Below are 18,074 nucleotides of genomic sequence, written 5' to 3'. Positions count from 1 at the left end.
GAATCTATTTGCCGAGACAAATGCAGGAATTATATGAACACATTTTCAAAACACTTTTCACACAAATGAAGTTAGATCTAAACAGAAAAACACTAATTGCTCATAGTAGGCCAAGCTAATAAATAAAAATGGCATCCTACCTAAATTAATTTCCTTATTCCGTGCCATACCAATCAAACGAGCAAAAAAACTATTTCATGGAACTAGAAAAAAGAATAACAGAATTCATCGGAAAAAACAAAAGGTCAAGAATATCAAGGGAACTAATGAAAAAAAATGTGAAGGATTGTGACCTACCAGTACCAGATCTTAAACTGTACTGTAAATCAGTAATCATCAAAATAATCTGCTACTGGCTAAGAAATAGAAGGGTGGATCAATGAAATAGATTAGGAATAAATGACCTCAGAAACCTAGTTGAGGAACCCAAAGATTCCAGTTTTGGGGGTAAGAACTCACTATTTGACAAAAACTGCTGGGAAAAATGGAAAACAATATGGCAAAAATTAGGTTTAGATCAATCTCTCACACCCTATACCAAGATAAGGTCAGAATGGATAGACTGATTTAAACATAAAGAGTGATATTATAAGTAAATTAGGAAAACATAGAGTAGTTTACCTGTCAGATCTATGGTTAAGGGAAGAATTTCTGACTAAACAAGAGATAGAGAACATTACAAGATATAAAATGAATAATTTTGATTATATTATATTTAAAAGTTTTTATACAAAGAAAACCAATGCAACAAAGATTATAAGGGAAGCAACAAACTGGGAAAAATTTTATAACAAATTTCTCTGATAAAGGTCTCATTTCTCGAATACATAAAGAACTAAGTCAAATTTATAAGAATTCAAGTCATTTTCCAGTTGATAAATGGTCAAAGGATACGAATAGGCAGTTTTCAAATAAAGAAATCAAGGATATCAATAAATCACATGAAATGTGAACTGGAATGAACCCCAGGAACTGATGCAGAGTGAAAGAAGCAGAACCAGGAGAACATTGTACACAGATATGGATACACTGTGGTAAAATCGAATGTAATGGACTTCTCTACTAGTAGCAATGCAATGGGACAACTAGGAGGGACCTATGAGAAAGAACGCTATCCACATTCAGAGGAAGAACTGTGGGAGTATAAACATAGAAAAACAACTGCCTGATTATATGGGAAGATGGGGATATAATTAGGGATATTGACTCAAAACAGAACAAATATCAACAATATGGAAATAGGTCTTGATCAATGACACATATAAAATCCAGTGGAATTATGTGTCAGCTATGGGAGAGGGTAGGAGGACGGAAGGGATAGAGCATGAATCCTATAACCATGGAAAAATGTTCCAAATTAATTAAATAAAAATTTAAAATTAAAAAAATAAATCACATGAAAAAATGTTCTAATTCCTTCTTAATTAGAGAAATGCAAATAAAAATAACTCTGAGGTACCACCTCAGGCCTATCAGATTGGCCAATATGACAGTAAAAGAAAGTAATAAATGTTGGAGGGGATGCGGCAAAATTGGGACACTAATGCATTGCTGGTGGATTTGTGAACTGATCCAACCATTTTGGAGGACAATTTGGAATTATGCCCAAAAGGCTATAAAAGAATGCCTGCCCTTTCATCCAGTAATAACACTAGGAGGACTGTATTCCAAAGTGATTTTAAAAAATGGGAGAGGACCTGTTTGTACAAAAATATTTTTGTTGTGGCAAAGAATTAGAAACTAAAGGGATGTCCCTCAGTTGGGGAATGGCTGAATAAAATATGGTATATGATGGTGATGGAATACTATTGTCCTGTAAGGAATGATGAACAGGGTGATTTCAAAAAGGGCTGGAAAGACCTATGTGAACTGATGCAGAGCAAAATAAGCAGAACCAGGAAAACATTGTACACAGTAACTGAAATATTGTGGGATGATCAAATGTGATAAACTTTGCTACTAACAGCAATATACTTGTCCACCTCAAAAGAAAGAACTGTTGGAACAAGAATGCAGATGGAAGCATATGATTATCACTTGTTTATTTGGGCATATGTTTTAGGATTTTGGTTTTATAAAATTATTCACTTTCAAAAATGAATAATATGGAAACACGTTTTGTGTGATAATACATGTATAACCCAGATTGAATTGCTTGACATCTCCGGGTGGGGGTGGGGGATGGGAAGAAAAGCAGGAGACAATATGGAAAACTCGTGGAAATTTGTAAAATAAAAACTTTTAAATGCATGCAGGACATACTTTATATTGATCATTTATCATTCATTATTTGCATTTTCTTCCTCTCTTTCTTAAGTCTAGACAATCAACAAAACAATAAATCAAACTGATTTTCTATACGTAAATACTGAAAATTTAACAGTAGCTCGAGCTTTCTCCAGCCTATATCCCCCAATACCCGGGACAGCTTTTTCTAGGCTACCACTTCTCGGCCTCGAAATTTTAAGAACCTGCAGTCCGACCGCGGCCTACAAGTCCCAGGGTGCTTCGCGAGGCAGCGTTCCATGTATCGCGTCCCCCCTCTCTCCCTCAGGCAGGGTGAATAAAGGTTCCGTTGTGGGTGCACTGCGGGCTGGTTTGTTATCGTCTGCGGGTGACGGAGGCCCGGGGGTGGGGGGCGGCGTGGTACCGGTGGGCGGGAGGGCGGACTGGGGCGTAGCGAGGCTGGGGCTCCCTCTTCTCTCCACATTGGGGGGCGGGCCGAAGAGAGGCGGGAGGCCGGGCAGGCCGGAGGCCTGGGGCCGAGCAGCAAAGACGGAGTGGTCGGAGGAGATGGAGGGCGGCTGTGACGGGGGTGGGGCGGCACCGCGCGGGAGCGGCCACTCCTCGGGCCCCGGCCCCGGCGGCGGGATCGGGCTGGCCCGGGAGCTGGGTCGGGCCTTCGCCCACCACCGCCTCTACTTGAAGCGGCTGCAGCAGAACCTGAGCGAAACCCAGAAGTTCTTTTCCGACATCCAGTGCTCCTACGACCGCAGCTTTCCCTCTTCACCCCAGATCCCCGGCGGCTGCGGCCTCGAGCAGGGCCTGGGGGCCGACGGCGATGTCTCCGAGGCCGTACTGCGCGCTGGTAAGAAGGACGCGCCTCTGGGCACAGGACACCGATGCGGGGGGCAGCCTGTGAGGGATGCGGAGGGAGGGGGGCACGGACGAATGGCCAAGGGGCGGGGCTCTGCAGGGGGCCAGTATCAGGGGAGAGTTGCAGGGCGTTAGGGTCAGAGATTGGGGGGCGGGGGAGGCCCTGTTGGTATTGAGTGAGGGGATCCCTGCAGGATGCCAGGATCAGAGGCGAGGTAGGGCCATGCCCTGAAGGGGGTCAGGGGAGAAGGGATGCCCTGCAGGATTCTGAGACCGGAGGCGGTGAGGGGAGGGGGTCCTGCAGGGATTCAGGGTCGGAGGCGATGGGGGGGGGGTTGCAGGATGCCAGGATCGGAGACGATAGGGGTGTAGCTGCAGTGGGTCAGGGTCAGAGGTAATGAGGGGACCTGCAGGGTGCTAGGGTCAGAGGCGGGGTGGGGGACGCCTTGCAGAATGTCAGCGTCAGAAGTGAGGTAGGGGTACCCTTTAGGGTGCCAGGGTCAGAGGCTAGGGGGTGCAACTGTTGGGGAGGGAGAACCTTCAGGGTCTGGGGCAGTTAGTTCTCCAAAGTTAAAGGGGTTGTTGCTAAAGGATGGTTTCCTGGGAGGAAGAAGTATGGGGAAGAGGGATGGTTAAGTTTGGAGACTGGCTGGGGTTAATCCAACTGTGAGTTGGGGGTGGTGGTGGTTGGCAACAGACAGGAAGGAGGTGGCAGGTGTGCTGGATACCAAGTCAGTCAGGTAGCATTTATTAAGTACCCTCTATGTGTCAGGCACTGTGCTAAAACAAAGGAAGGCAAAGGACAGTGCCTGCTGTCTGGGAACTCACAGTTTAAGGAGAAGATAGCATGCATATAGTTATGTACAAACAAGGATAAGTTGGAAAGAATTATCTGTCAGAGGTAAGATGGCATTAGGGTTAAGGGGGCACTCTGGAAAGACTTCTTGCAAAAAGTGTGACTCAAGCTAGACTTGAAAGAAACCAGGAGGTAGAGATGAGAGAGAGAGAGAGAGGATGATCAGGGGTCACTGGCAGAAATGAGCCAAAGGATTCATGGAGATGGAAGGTAGACGGAATGAAATTCCATAGCCCTCAAATCTGTGGGCTGTGTGGTCAAAGGAATGAATAGTTTGAGCTTAGGGATAGGCTATGTATGCTTGAGTTGCTCTATGATCTCAGCTATCTACTGGTAGATTGTAAACTGTCCATGCCTCCCATAAATCCTCTGTAAAGAGTCTCAGCCATCACTATCTTCTGTTTCTGTGGCAGCTAGGTGAGCTAGTTGGCACAATGGATAGAATTATGGACCTAAAGTCAGGAAAACAGATCTTGTCTCAGATACTAGTTGTGTGACAGGTCACTTAATTTCCCTTTGTTTCAGTTTCCTCATCTATAAAATGGGGATTATAATAGCATCTACTTCTCAGAGTTGTTGTGAGGCTCATAATGAAATAATTTGTGAAGTATCCCAATGTATAGTAGTTACTATATAAATGTTAATTATTATTATTAGCTATTTTAATATTATTTTTATATTAGTGCAGCACTTTGGCTATCTACCTGTTATATTTTGTTCTCATTACACAACCTGCTTACTTGGGATATATATATATATATATATTTTTTTTTTTTTACAAAGGAAGTCTATTTCTAGTGAATTATCAAAAATTGTGCCTGGGTTAGAATTTTTTGACCTGGTTTTTTTTTTTTTTTTGCTATGATTCCCTTTTGTATGTTGCCCTCTCTCATTAGATTTAATAATATGTTATGTTATATAATATATGTAATGCATATTATGTATTATAATAATATAAGCTCCTTGAGGGTATAGATTGTTTCTCTTTTTGCTTATACTTTGTATCTTCAGTGCTTAGTACAGTCCTCCCTTTTTACCTTCTTCATTTCCTCCCTTTAAACCTCTTTAGTACTCATTTCTCCTTGGAACAGGACAAAGACTGCAAAGCACTTGAATATGACTAGAATTTTCAAGATGATAGATAGTCTTTAACCTTTTTCTCTTTACTTTCTCCAAGGACCTGATACTGGGGAAACTGGCATCCTTTGTTCCCATGATGTGTTACATACAAACTTTTAGTTATGAAACAACTGAATGAGTTCTATTGATTGCAATTATGTGTACCAAGGATAACAACAGCCTATAAGTTTAGGCACCGATAGCATCTTAACATAGAAATGGTTAGATCATTAGGTTATATTTCTAGTAGTATGCCTGCTTTGCTGGAACCAAGTTGTACATTTATCATTAATTTGTCTAAGTGTCTAAAATTTAGGGTGAAAGAAGATACCCAGATTGTCAGATAGTAAAATTTTAGAGCAGTTCTTAGTGATCATCTTTTGTTTGACTTGCTGGATGTCAAGGACAACCTTAGTTTATACATGATGGTGAATATTATAGAAGAAGGGCTAGTTGTTCTGGGGTTGTAGTTTTGACTTTGACATCATGTGTTCAGAGCTTTGCTTATATGAAAATGGATAGAGAGAGTACTGTTGCCCCCCTTTGCTGCTTTGTGAAGAAGTTGATATTAGGAAGGGCCAGATGAGAAGGTTTTATTCTTGAAAACTCCCAGAGAAAGAATATTCCCTGACTTTTTTCTTCTACCCTTTTAAGGGTTATTCCTCACTAAGGAATTCTTCCTCACAGCTCATTTAATTTATTCTTTGAACATCTTGGCCCTGCAACGTGCCAAGTGCTGGGACTAAAAAACCAAAATAAAATGGTTCTTGCTTTCAAGCAGCTTACGTTTTGTTGGGGGAGAAACGACATGTATAGGTATGAATAACTGAAGTGTGCAAAATAAATACAAAGTCATGGGGGTTATCACTATGACCTGGAGAGCTCAGGAAAGGCCTGGAGCTCAGCCGTGAAGGAAGCTGGAGATGCCTATAGGCAAAGATACTGAGAGGTTGTACAAAGGCGTGGAAGCTGGAGAAGGAATGTTTTGTACTAAGAACAACAGGCAGGCCAGTTTGGCTGGAATGTTGGCTATGTAACAGAGAATAATATGAAATCAATCCAAAAAGGCAAGTTGGAGCCAGGTTGTATAGGGCATTCAGTACCCACACAGAAGAATTTGAATTTTATCCTAGAGGTGGTAGGGAGCCACTGAAACTTCATAAGCAGGGGAGTGATCATATTTGTGCTTTAGGAATCAGTTTGGCAACTCTGGAGAATGGGTCAGAGAGGGGAGAGATGGAATACAAGATGACTAGTTATAAGGCTATTGTCATATTCCAGTGTAGAAGGGATGAGGTATAACAAATAAAAGGTAGTCTAGAGGTTCAGTGCCAGAGTTATAGGCGTTTATTGAGAGAGAGAGAGAGAGAGAGAGAGAGAGAGAGAGAGAGAGAGAGAGAGAGAGATTGATTTCAGCCTTACTAATTTAAGGTAAGGTCAGGTCCAAGATTTCAGCTCAGCATTGTCACCTCCATGCTGTGTTCTGGCTCTCCTTCCTGTGCTTGCCTTTTAAACCCACTAGCTCCTCCTTCCATGGCAACCTTGCACCTTGAGGCCCAGGATACTCATGGGGATGTGCCAGGGCTAGACTCTGTACTCAGGATCAACGTTGCCAAAATAATTCCCTTCACAGAATTGGTATGAACTAGTTTGGTGACTTCATAAGTGGAGAGAAGGGGATAAATGCAAGAAATATTGTGGAAGTAGAACCAACAAGACTGGGCCTGGATGGATTGAGGGAGAAGGAAGAATTGAGGAAGATTACAGAGTGGCAAATGTGGGTGATTAGCTTGTGATGTACTAAGGGAAAAAATTGTGGTTGGGAAGAGGAATGGGCTTGGGGGAAACATAATTAGCTTTGTTTTGAACATGTTGATTTTGAAAATCCTACCACACCTATTGGTAGCTGGTAATGTGGAAGTTAGGAGAATGTTAAAGGCTGGACATGCGGCTTTGGGAGTCTTGCATAGAGATGATGGTTGAGTTAGTGGGAGTTCATGAGATCATTAGGTGAGAAGAATATGAAGAGAAAAGAGTTCAGGACAGCTATGGGGTATGAATTCAGAGGGGAATGGACCTAAATAAAGAACCAGCAAAAGAACCCAAGAAGGAGTGGTCATATAGTTAGGAGAGAACCAGAATTTTTAGAGAAGAGATAATATTCTGGAGAGGGTGCTGGAGAGAGGTCAAGAAGGATGAGGACCAAGAAGGGCCATTGAATTTAGTGATTAGGAGATCATTGATGACTTTGGAATTGTCAGTTTCTGCCAAATTGTGGGTTAGAAACTGGACAGTAAAAGGCTGAGAAGTGAATGTGGGGGTGAGATAGTAAAGGCAACAAATATATACAGCTTTTTCTAGGAGTTTGGCTGTGCAAGGGAGGAGAAATAGCATGGTGTTTCTCCATATAATACTTGGTCCAGGAGGAATAGGTGAAGATTTTTTTAAAAGGATGTAGATCTCCACCTATGAGACAATACACCGAAGTACAAGGGTTTAAAAAAAAAAAAAAAAAGGATGTAGATCTAGGTTGATAGGAAGCAGAGCAAAAGTGTCCAAATGAGGGGAGATTGAAAATTAAGGAAGGAAAATTCATGTTGTAGTTGAAGCCCATTTATTTACCCATTTTTTGGAAGGCTGACTCCAGTTTTGGAAAATGCATTTGGTCAGAAAATAGAATCATCTTTGGGAGTAGAGGAAGTGGGTGGAAAGAGGTGATCAAGAGACTCGACCTTTGTTTCTTCCTTTTGAAAATATAGTTTAAGACAGTGATAGGCAAACTTTTTAAAGAGGGGGCCAAAGGAAAGGAAAAAAAAAACGTTAGGCAGGCCAATATAATTTATTAAAAAGTAACAATTATACATTTTACAATGATGTACATTAGGAATAATGTCACATAGGCTGGATAGAACATTTCAGGGGGCCGCATCTGGCCCTTGGGCCGTAGTTTGCCCATCACTGGTTTAAGAGATCCATGGGGTTCATTGGTTTCTTCTAGTCAATTGTTTCATGTATTAGCATTTGAATGTTAGGTCTCTAACCTCTAGAGCCTTTTGTCTAAAAGGTTGTAGATAGGACAACAGCTATTTAATTTTGTTCCCCCAATAAAGGATATTCATTTCAGTTTATAGAGTTATTTGTGAATAAGAACATTTTGTCAATCAATCATGAGGTATTTGTTAAGAATCTCCTAAATGCCAGATGCTGGGCTGGGAGTTATAGCTACAAATACAATCAATAAAATGATCCTTGCTAGAGGAGAGTTAAAATTCTAAGAGAGGGGACAGGGGAGGAGATCCTTAAGTATATGTACACATACACGTGCACACACACAGTGTAGCATATCCAGATCAAATTATAGAATGGATGAGTTTATCTAGTTCAAGTCCCTCATTTAATGGTCGGGGTGGGGGGAACCCTAAACAGAGGCCCAGTGTTGATTAAGGGACTTCTTTGGTCCCATAGTAACTGGTAAGCTAGCACTCAAGTCCAAACCTTTTGACTCCCAAGTTCAGGGTTCATTCTGTTATGAACCTTACTGTAAGTGAATGTGGGAATTTTAGGGCTGTCCATTTGCTGATTTTCAGTAAGTATGTTAAATCAAGAATCCATTTGGGAAGATTTATTAGATACCTAGATTTTGTTTCCTTTCCATTGCTACCATTGTAAGGTGAAGGTCCAGTTCATCTCATAGCCTCAAATTTTCTCTCAGATATTGTGACCAAGTGTAATGAGAATTAGATATTTAGAGGCTCACCACTCAATATTCTGCTTGTCAGAATTCTGATTTTCATTTTTTCCTGGTGTGCAGAAGTGCTGATAGGTAAAGTCAGTTTTGTGTTAAAATTGCTGAGGACAAATCAGAACTTTGAAATGATTGAAATGTAATAACAATAAAAAGACATTTATATTTACCTAGCGTTTTATACTTTTATCTATGCTTTTCTACTTGAAACTGGTACCTGAAACAGAGCCTTTGCATGTTACCTAGGCACTTACTGAATGACTGTTGAATGAATGTTTACTAGGGAAGGAATAGGAAGGGCACAAAAATAATATTTTTCCTTTTAAGATGATCATGTTGTAATATGCTTCAGAGGCCGAATAGAAAGTTTAGAACATGGATATTATTTTAAGAATAAAAAGCCCATTTGCCAGAACCTAGTGTGGTCTAGTTCTCAGAAAGAACTGCTTGGTTCAGTGAGTAGAAGATTAGTTTGGGAATGGGATGATGGTTGGGCTTTTTTCCTCAGTTCTGTCCTCAGACATGTTACTAGCTCTTCTTTTACCTCTATGAGAGAAGGGCACTTATCTTCTATATCAGCTCTCTTGTTAGGGTGTGAAGGGAAAGGAGGAGAATGAAGGGTAGGAGAGAGTTCTCTAAAGAGACTGTTATGGATTTATAGGAACCTCAAAATCAAATTTAAATTTAAAAACTATGTATAGTATATGAAAGCAAGAGCTAATGAGTTTAATTAATTATTAAGAATTTAAAATTAATTTAAAATTTTAAAATATTTATTTTCAATTAATTATTAAGAATCAATAATACAAAGTATAGCATAGTCCTGTAAGATTAGTCCAAAAAGTTCTGAAGGTTAGAATAAGCTGGAACCATTGCTAAGTTTGACCATAAGTTGTTTGTTTATTTTTCCTGAATTGGGGATAAAAGAAGACTCAAAGAAAGAAATGACTACTGATTTATGGTGGATGGGATGATGATAATTGTCCACTGAGAGAAGGCAGTAACATTCACCTCCCTTATTTCTGTTCCCTTTCTTAAGGAGAATAAAATGACTGATGCAGAGCTGAAATCCAAGATAACAGGGAAGTAGTAAGGAATCACCCAGTCACCTTTCTGTCTAAGATGGCTCAGACTATAGAGCTACTGTTAGTAATCTCTGAACTGCTGGAGAAAAGCAGAGATGCTATCAACCCAGCAAAAGCCAAATAATATCTCTAGGATAAAAGACAGCGAGTTAATAATAAAAACAGCATTTATAGAGCGCTTTCAAGTTTGCAAAGTACTTTACAGATATTATTCCACAGACTCTAAGCTAGTGAGTCTGACTTTGATTTCTGGTAAAATTATATGCCATACCATGAAAGGGGTGGAAGGTAAACATTTAGAAAAGGAAGGAGTGATGAGAAGGAGCCAGCATTGTTTTATTAAGAACAGGTCAAGCTGGACTAACCTCATTTCTTTTTTGGTCAGAGAAGTGGATTAGGGGGATGACAGGGATATAGTTAATTGGGATTTCAGGAAAGCATTTGACAAAAATTTTCATGTTTTTCTCATGGATTGCATATAGATTTGATGATTGTACAGTTAGGTAGATTCAGACCTTATTATATGGATGAATCCAGAGAGGATTTATTAATAGTTCAACTTCAGTTGGGAAGATGTCTTTAGTGGGATGGCTCAGAAATCTAATCAGTCCTTGGCTTTGTGCTGTTTATCATTTTCCTTAGTGCCTCAAACAAAGACATAGATGGCAAGCTTATCATATTTGCAGGTGACATCAGATGGGGAAGCCTAGTGTGGCAGAAGGATCCAGAAAGATCTTAATAGGTGAAAATGTTGGACTGAATTGAATGAAATGTCATTTAATAGGAAGAAGTATAAAGGCTTACATTTGGACACTTGATTTAAAACAATCCACTTCATGAATATAAGATGAGGAGGTGTGACTAGAGAACATTTCATCTTTTTTTCTTTTAACTCTTACCTTTTGTCTTAAAATTGATACTAAGTATCAGTTCCAAAGGAGTAGGCAGCTGGAATGATGTGACTTGACCATGGTCACATAGCTAGGAAGTGTTTGAGGCTAGCTTTGAATCCAGGACTTCCTATTTCCAGGCCTGGCTCTCAATTCACTGAATTGCCTACCTGCCCTGACAACATTTCATTTGGTTTTACTTAATTGCAAGCACAGTATGAGTAAACAGTGTGTCATGGTGTCAAAAAACACTAATGTTATCTTAGGTTGCATCTAGGGAGGTGATAGCTCCATTGTACTCTGCCTTGGCTGTATGACATATGTTCTGGGCATTACATTTTAGGAAGGATGCTGATAAGTTTAAGAGTGTTGAGAGAATGACCAGAGTATTAGAAATCTTTGGAATCATGCTATGAGTCATTTAGTAAACACTTATTGAGCACCCACTGTATACTAGGCACCGTGCCAAGCCATGGGGAAAGGGAGAAGGTAGTCCTTGTCCTCTAATGGAGAAATCATGCAAATAACCACATACAAATAAGCTATTTACAGAATAAATTAGAAATAATCAATAAATGAAGCAACTAGAACCAAGGAGGATTAGGAAAGCCTTTTTGTAGAAGGTAGGAGTTTAGCTACAACTTGAAGGAAGCCAGGGAAACCAGAAGACAGATGAAGGAGAGGGTTGTGGGCATAGGAGACAGCCAGGGAAAAAGCCCAGAGTTGGGAGATGGAGTGTGTCTTGTTTCAGGAAAAGCAGGGAGATTGCTGTCCCTGGATCCCAGAGTATGTGGGTTGGTATAATGGGAGACACTGGAGTTTGGGGTGATATGGCCAGACTTGTGCTTTTAGTAAGATCACTTTGACAACTGAGTACAGAATGGACTTGAGGCAGACAGACCAGTTAGCAGGCTTTTTCAGTTTTCTCCTTGTGTGTGACATGAGGAGGAAGAGCTGGTACAAGAGTGTGACCTTGTAAGGGGGGCACTCGATGTGTGTGTGTGTGTGTGTGTGTGTGTGTGTGTGTGTGTGTGTGTGTGTAGAAAGGTGGAGGGAGAGATAGAGATGTAATGGGCCCTGGTGACAGATAGGATAAGGGGGTAAAAGAGTGGGAAGTTCAGATGATACTTAGATTACAAAGTGGAAGGATGGTGGTACCCTTAGCAGTAATAAGCAAATTAAGGAGAGGTATTTTTATGGGAAAGATGGTGACTTCAGTTTTGGACATATTGAGTTTAAGATATCTTTGAGATGTTCAGTATAGTCATTTGGAAATGTGAGACTGGAGGTCATCAGCTAGGTGAGAACAGGATAAGTAGATCTGAAATCATCAGTGTATACATAATAATTAAATCCATGGGAGCTGATGAGATAACCGAATGAAATAGTATAAAAGAAGAGAAAAAGGCCAAGGATATCTGAGAACTAGTAGAGTGTAGTGTGACAAAAACTAGAAAAAAAGAGTTAAGGAAAAGAAGGTGATTGACAGTGTCAGAGTCTGCATAAAGGTCAAGAAGGATGAAGACTGAGGAAAGGCCATTGGAGTAGCTTATTGGATGAAAAACAAGGCCTGGAGGCAGGAGGTCCTGGGTTCAAATATAGTTTCAGATACTTACTAGCTATATGACCCTAGGCAAGTCACTTAATTCCAATTTTCTAGTCCTTACTCTTCTAATGCCTTGGAACTAATACTTAGTATATCAGTTCTAAGATAGAAGGTAAGGGATTTTTTTATTTTAAAATTTATTTATTTTTACCAATTATATGTATTAACAAATTTCAATATAAGTTTTCAGAAGTTAAATGATCCAAATTGTCTTTTTTTTTTTAAAGAGAGAGAGATACTATTGGTAATTTCAGAGAATGAACAGTTTATATAGAATGATGAGGTATGAAGCCAGACTGTAAAGAGTTAAGAGGATGAGAGGAAAGGAAATGGAGGTACCTCTTGTAGAAGGACTATTAAAGGAGCATAGGCACAAAAAGGAGGAGAGATGGAACAACAGCTGGCAGAAATGGATGAATGAAATAGAATGGGGGAGACATGGCCTTATTTGTAGGTAGTGGTAAAGCTGCCAGTAGATAAAGATTGAAAATAAGTGAGAAAGTATGGATGAAAGAAGGGGCAATTTACTTGAAAAGGCCAGATGGACTGGGATCACTTGTATACTTGAAGGAGGGAACACAGAAAAAGGCTACCTGATCATGAGATGAGTATGAAAGAAGAGACTGGGTAGGAGGTATCTGGGTGATTAATGTTCGGTGAGGAGGAGAGAAGAAAAGGAAGCCTTCAAATGAATGGATAAAGGAATTTGAGACATTTTTCCTGGAGAAGAAGAAATTTAGGATAGGTCTTAGCAGTTGTCTTTGTAAGGAATTAAATTAAGGATTTTGACTAAATATGTGAGAATTCTAAAATAATATGGTGGTTGCTGATTTAAAATATTATAGCTCAAGCCAAAATGACTGTTAGTAGCTTTATTTACAAAGAGGTGGAAAGAGTAAAAGTAGAAAAATGCAAAAAGAGGGTAGAGAAGATGTCTAGCCTATCACACTAAATATTACTCCGGTTCGTGGCTCAACCTGATAGGGCTTGTTAACCCTCGACCAGAGTTCTACCCACAGGGCCTCCTCCAAGAGGGGAAGGCCTTTCTGGAACTAATCTCTCTCCAGAAGCCAGGATAGGAAGGCCAGCTACTCACTTACCCAAGAGAGTCCAAGAGCCAAGATCCCAAGTCGTAGCTCCAAGCTGAAGTCCCAGTCCAAGATCCTCCAAGCTGAAGATTCAAGCTGGAAGACTTTCAGGACTTTTTATAATCATCACCTCTTGTCCCTTCCCCTCTTCACAGGGACCAATCACAGCTTCCAAATTGCCTAGCACTGCCCCGGGTAGTGTCTGTGGGATTCACACCTCATCCTCTGAAGGTATCAACTCTTAGCAGAGGATTCACAAGTTTCTGATTTATTGGGTTAAAAGGGTGGAGCTCTCCAAGTAAGTAACTTGTGAATTCTCTTACTTGTTAACAAAGTGTTAAGTAGGGGTTAAGTAAGTGTTAAGTAGGGGTTTCTTAGATTGATTAAAAATAGACAAAGAGGATAAAGAATTCCTTTTCACATCTTTAAGTATTTAAATAGAACATAAATTAGAATTGATTTGCTTTGGCCCAGAGGGCTTAATGAACAGCAGTGAATAGAAGTTGAAAACAACAGATTTTGGCTCTGTGTAAGAAAATTTTCCTAACAATTTAAGCTATCTCCAAATGAAATAACTTTTGGTTGTAATAGGTTTCTTTTCATAATAGCACTTTTAGACAAAGGTTGGATAACAATTTGTTTGTTAAAGAATAGATTCTTATTCTGGTTCAGGTAGACTAGATGGCCTTTAAGTTGGTTTCTTCCATTTCTAAGATCCTCTGATATTCACTGAACTAGTGAGATAAGGGGGTTGAGTTCTTCAGAAAGAAGGGATAGGGTTACAAAGTGAAAGAGGTAATACTGTTATCTTGAGGATCTCTATGGAATCTTGCTATTATAGTTTATCTCAGTCACAATCTTGGGTTGAGGAAATTAGGATGACTTCAAAGTATGCAGTCTCAGCCAGATATTCCATGTGTGTTGGAAAACTCTAAACTGTTTTATTTATAGAAATCAATCAGCCTTTCACATTTCTTCTACTTAAATAATTATAGTAATTGTCATTACCACCACCATATCATCATTATCATCAAACATTTAAATGTATATTCTATAAAGATATCTAGAAAAACTTGTTCTCTTTTCTAGAGGCACTTGGCTTAAGCCAGATATAACATATAGAGGACAGCTATTAAAAAAAGAAGCCCAAACACAATTATATAGAATTTTTTTTATACCATGAGATTTTATGTATTATAATTTGCCTATAAAGAGCTCATTGTGGTATGACTCCAATTCAAACTACAGTTTCTTCATTGCCACACAGAGTAAAAACTGGACTACAGAATTCAAAAGAAGATAAAAAAGATGTATGATATATTTGGATAGAAACTTTTATTTGATTTCCTAGAAATTTACATTTGAAAATACTTTATTATTTAAAAAAATTTTTTAAACCAATTCTTAGTATTGGTTCCAGGGCAGAAAAGTGGTAAGAGCTATGCAATTGGGGTTAAACTTAAGCAGGCTTATACATCTAGCAAGTATCTAAGGCCAGATTTAGACCCAGGACCTCCTGTCTTCAGGCCTGGTTCTGTATCCCCTGAGCCACCTAGCTGGCCCTGAAAATACTTTATTTTTAAAATTTAATTTAAAATCCCTCTCCCCCTAATTATGTGTAAAAAACAGTTTCCAACATTTTGATTGTCCAATTCTCTCTCCCTCCCCTACTCAGTTGAGATGGTAAGCAATCTGATATAGATTTTATATGTGCAGTCATGTAAAACATTTCTCTGAAAATGCTTTAAGGGAACACACAAAGGTCAAGTGGAAAGAGCATCAGGGAATCAGAAGAATTGGGTTTGAGTCACTGTTTGCTATTTGATACCTGTGTGACTTTGAACAAAAATTTTACCTTTGTGAGCTTTATTTTTCCCATTTGTAAAACAGTGAAAATAAACTCATACCAGTTACTTCAGAGAGTTATTGTGAAGCCCAAATGAAGTAGCTTATGTGAATTTATAAAATTGTAAAGCACTATATATAAATACGAGTGATTATGATTATTATTGAGGAAAGAGTCTAGGTGTTGGCAGATGAGATTCTTTGGTTTGAAGGGCCAGAATACTTAGGCTTTTAATAATTGTTTGTATAAAGCAGATCTTATTATAGACTCTTATCCATTTTTCAAATAGCCACCATTTTCTTTTGATAGTAGTTATATCATGGTGATGAAACTAAAGTGGTGTTTTAACCATGACTTTGCAGTGGATACAAAATCAGCTGCTCTGTTCATCTTAAGGATGAGGCTGCCATATATTAAATTGTAGTTATTATTCTTATTTATTGTTTTTAGCTTGGATTAGCCCCTTCTTTCAAAATGTGTCTCTCTTTTATTTTATTTTATTATTTTAAAAAATTTTTATTTTTAATATTTTCCCATAGTTAACATGTTTCATGTTCTTTCCCTCTCCCCCAAACCCCCCCAGCCCCCTTAGCCGACACATAATTTCACTGGGTTTTACATGTATCATTGATTAAGACCTAATTCCATATTATTGATAGTTTGTGTCCCTCTTTTAAAAGTGCTATTGATAGTTTTTGTTTTTATATCCTCTTCATTTCTGAATATTATATTCCTATCCTCTCCATCAAGTCCTTCATTGTAACAAGGAATAAAAAAGAAAAGGAAAAAAAACAGTTCAGCATAACTAACCTGTATTTAGAACAAGTCTGAAAATATATTATGTAAATTCAGGAGATTGGATTAGATTACTTCTGAGTTCCTTTTAGCCCTAGAGGTAAGGTCTTAAGAACTTTAGAACATTAGTACGTATTGTCCCATCCTTCCCTTTGTGCAGAAGTGGGGAGGATGAATTATCTAAAATCTCCTTTGGGGGCATTATAATTACTTAGCATTCAGTGAGTGATGTAGCACTTCTAAATATTAAACAGATCCTCTCCCCCTCCTGTATGCATGTCTTGGAGGAGAGTCAGAACGACATTTCTCCAATTTATAAGTAAATGGAAGTCTAGAAAGGTTCACTGACTTCCCTAAAATCATGGATGAAGCAGTATTTATAAAGCTTTTAGCATAGTGCTCTGATACAAAGTAGGCACTTATTCCCTTTGCCTTTGCCTTGCTAATCAACAAGAGCCAATAAGGTCCCCAGATTCCAATTCAAGTCTTTAGTTTTGGTTTCCTTGTTCCTTCCTTAGCTAAGGTTATCATTCCTACACAAAAGCATAAAAGCTCATTGTCAGCAGAAAATTTGTTAGGGGTGAGTATTCAATTTAGAGTCAGAAAACTTGGCTTTAAATCTTGGTTCTACCATTTGCTTTCTGTGTAATCTTGATCGTCAGTTTACCTCTCTGAGCCATAGTTCCTCCAGCTGTAAAATGACTAGATGATTTCTTAGGCCCTTTCCAGTTCTAAATTATATGAAAGAGGCACAATCTAGGGCCTAGCAGCTTGCCAGAGGAGTATCATTTACTTTAGTGGAAAACTTCCTCAGATTGATCTAAGTTTAGTATGAGGCAGATCCTCTTGTTATAATTTCCACTTCATAGCTTGTAGGGAATTGAAGACCCCATTTTGCTGAGCTTGCTGCATCCTCAAGCTCCCTGTGAGGAAATGACCTACCAAAGCACAATGGCTCTTCACTGCCTTTCCCTTCCTAATCTTCCTTTTCCAGGGATAATCTGTTTCCCATGGTTTAGGGCAGTGCTGGGCAAACTTTTTAAAGAGGGGGCCAAAGGAAAGGAAATGCTCATCTGTCATTCTGTTTCTAAGGCAACTCTTTCTAAATTTCATTGTTTTGTATTCCTACTCACTGTATTCGTCAGATTAGGAATAATGTTGCAGTCAGGATAAAACAATTCAGGGGACCGCATCTGGCCCTTGGTCAGTAGTTTGCCTATCACTGGTTTAGGGTAATCCTGATTCCTCTATCAAAAGAAACTGGATAATTCCTTCTATCCTACTGACATTGCAAGAGAAAAATCACCTTTATAGATGCTTTGTAATATGGTTAGTTTACCCCTGCAAAATTTTCCAGTTATAAGCAACAAAAATTCTACTTGATCCCCAAATCTGCTTTTGCTTAACTCATATTTGGCAATTTCTTCTGCCTTTCCCTATTCTACTGCTTCCTATCTCATGAGGCTAAGGGACCCAGAAATATTGCCTCTTGTGGAATCTTAAAGTTCACAGCTAAAAACAGATTCTTATGTGAAAACCAAACTTAGAGGAAATTGAAAATTAAGGAATTGATTAAACTTAATTGTTTCATGATTTCCTCTAGGAAATAGTCTAAACTGTTTAGTGGTACTTATTTACATGGCACATAATCAATGGAATAAAGTGAACACATGATTAGGTGACAAAGATGATATTCTTGAAAATTTTGTTACAAATATAATAGTCGTCGATAACAAACAATCTCCTTTTCATCATACAAAGAAGAAACCAGATTAACTGCAAATAAAAATATATTTATGCTTTCCCCTTCCTAGTCTCTCTGAAATTGGATTACTTTAAAAAATTGTTCTTTTCAGTATTCATATGTTTCTGATTCTGCTGTTTTTGCTTTGCCTAGCTTTAACGATATAGGTCTTATTTCTTTGTAGTTTTCATATTTACTATTTTT

General features: G+C 38.9%; 1 protein-coding gene across 2 annotated transcripts in view; it reads left to right on the top strand.

Annotated features, from left to right (window-relative positions):
- The first annotated feature begins 2,122 nt into the window (after positions 1 to 2,122).
- Positions 2,123 to 18,074, top strand: part of DSTYK (dual serine/threonine and tyrosine protein kinase) — a 60,249-nt gene continuing 44,297 nt past the window's right edge. For both annotated transcript variants that reach the window (XM_044673043.1, XM_044673042.1), the window contains exon 1: positions 2,123 to 3,088. In XM_044673043.1, coding sequence (XP_044528978.1) covers positions 2,794 to 3,088 — 295 coding nt within the window. In that variant the 5' untranslated portion in view covers positions 2,123 to 2,793. The remainder of the gene's footprint in view (positions 3,089 to 18,074) is intronic.

Source organism: Gracilinanus agilis, chromosome 4 (genome assembly GCF_016433145.1).
Source record: "Gracilinanus agilis isolate LMUSP501 chromosome 4, AgileGrace, whole genome shotgun sequence".
In the NCBI taxonomy this organism is placed as follows: domain Eukaryota; kingdom Metazoa; phylum Chordata; class Mammalia; order Didelphimorphia; family Didelphidae; genus Gracilinanus; species Gracilinanus agilis.
The sequence above is the reverse complement of the archived record's forward strand: the minus strand, read 5'-3'. Positions and strand labels throughout refer to the sequence as shown.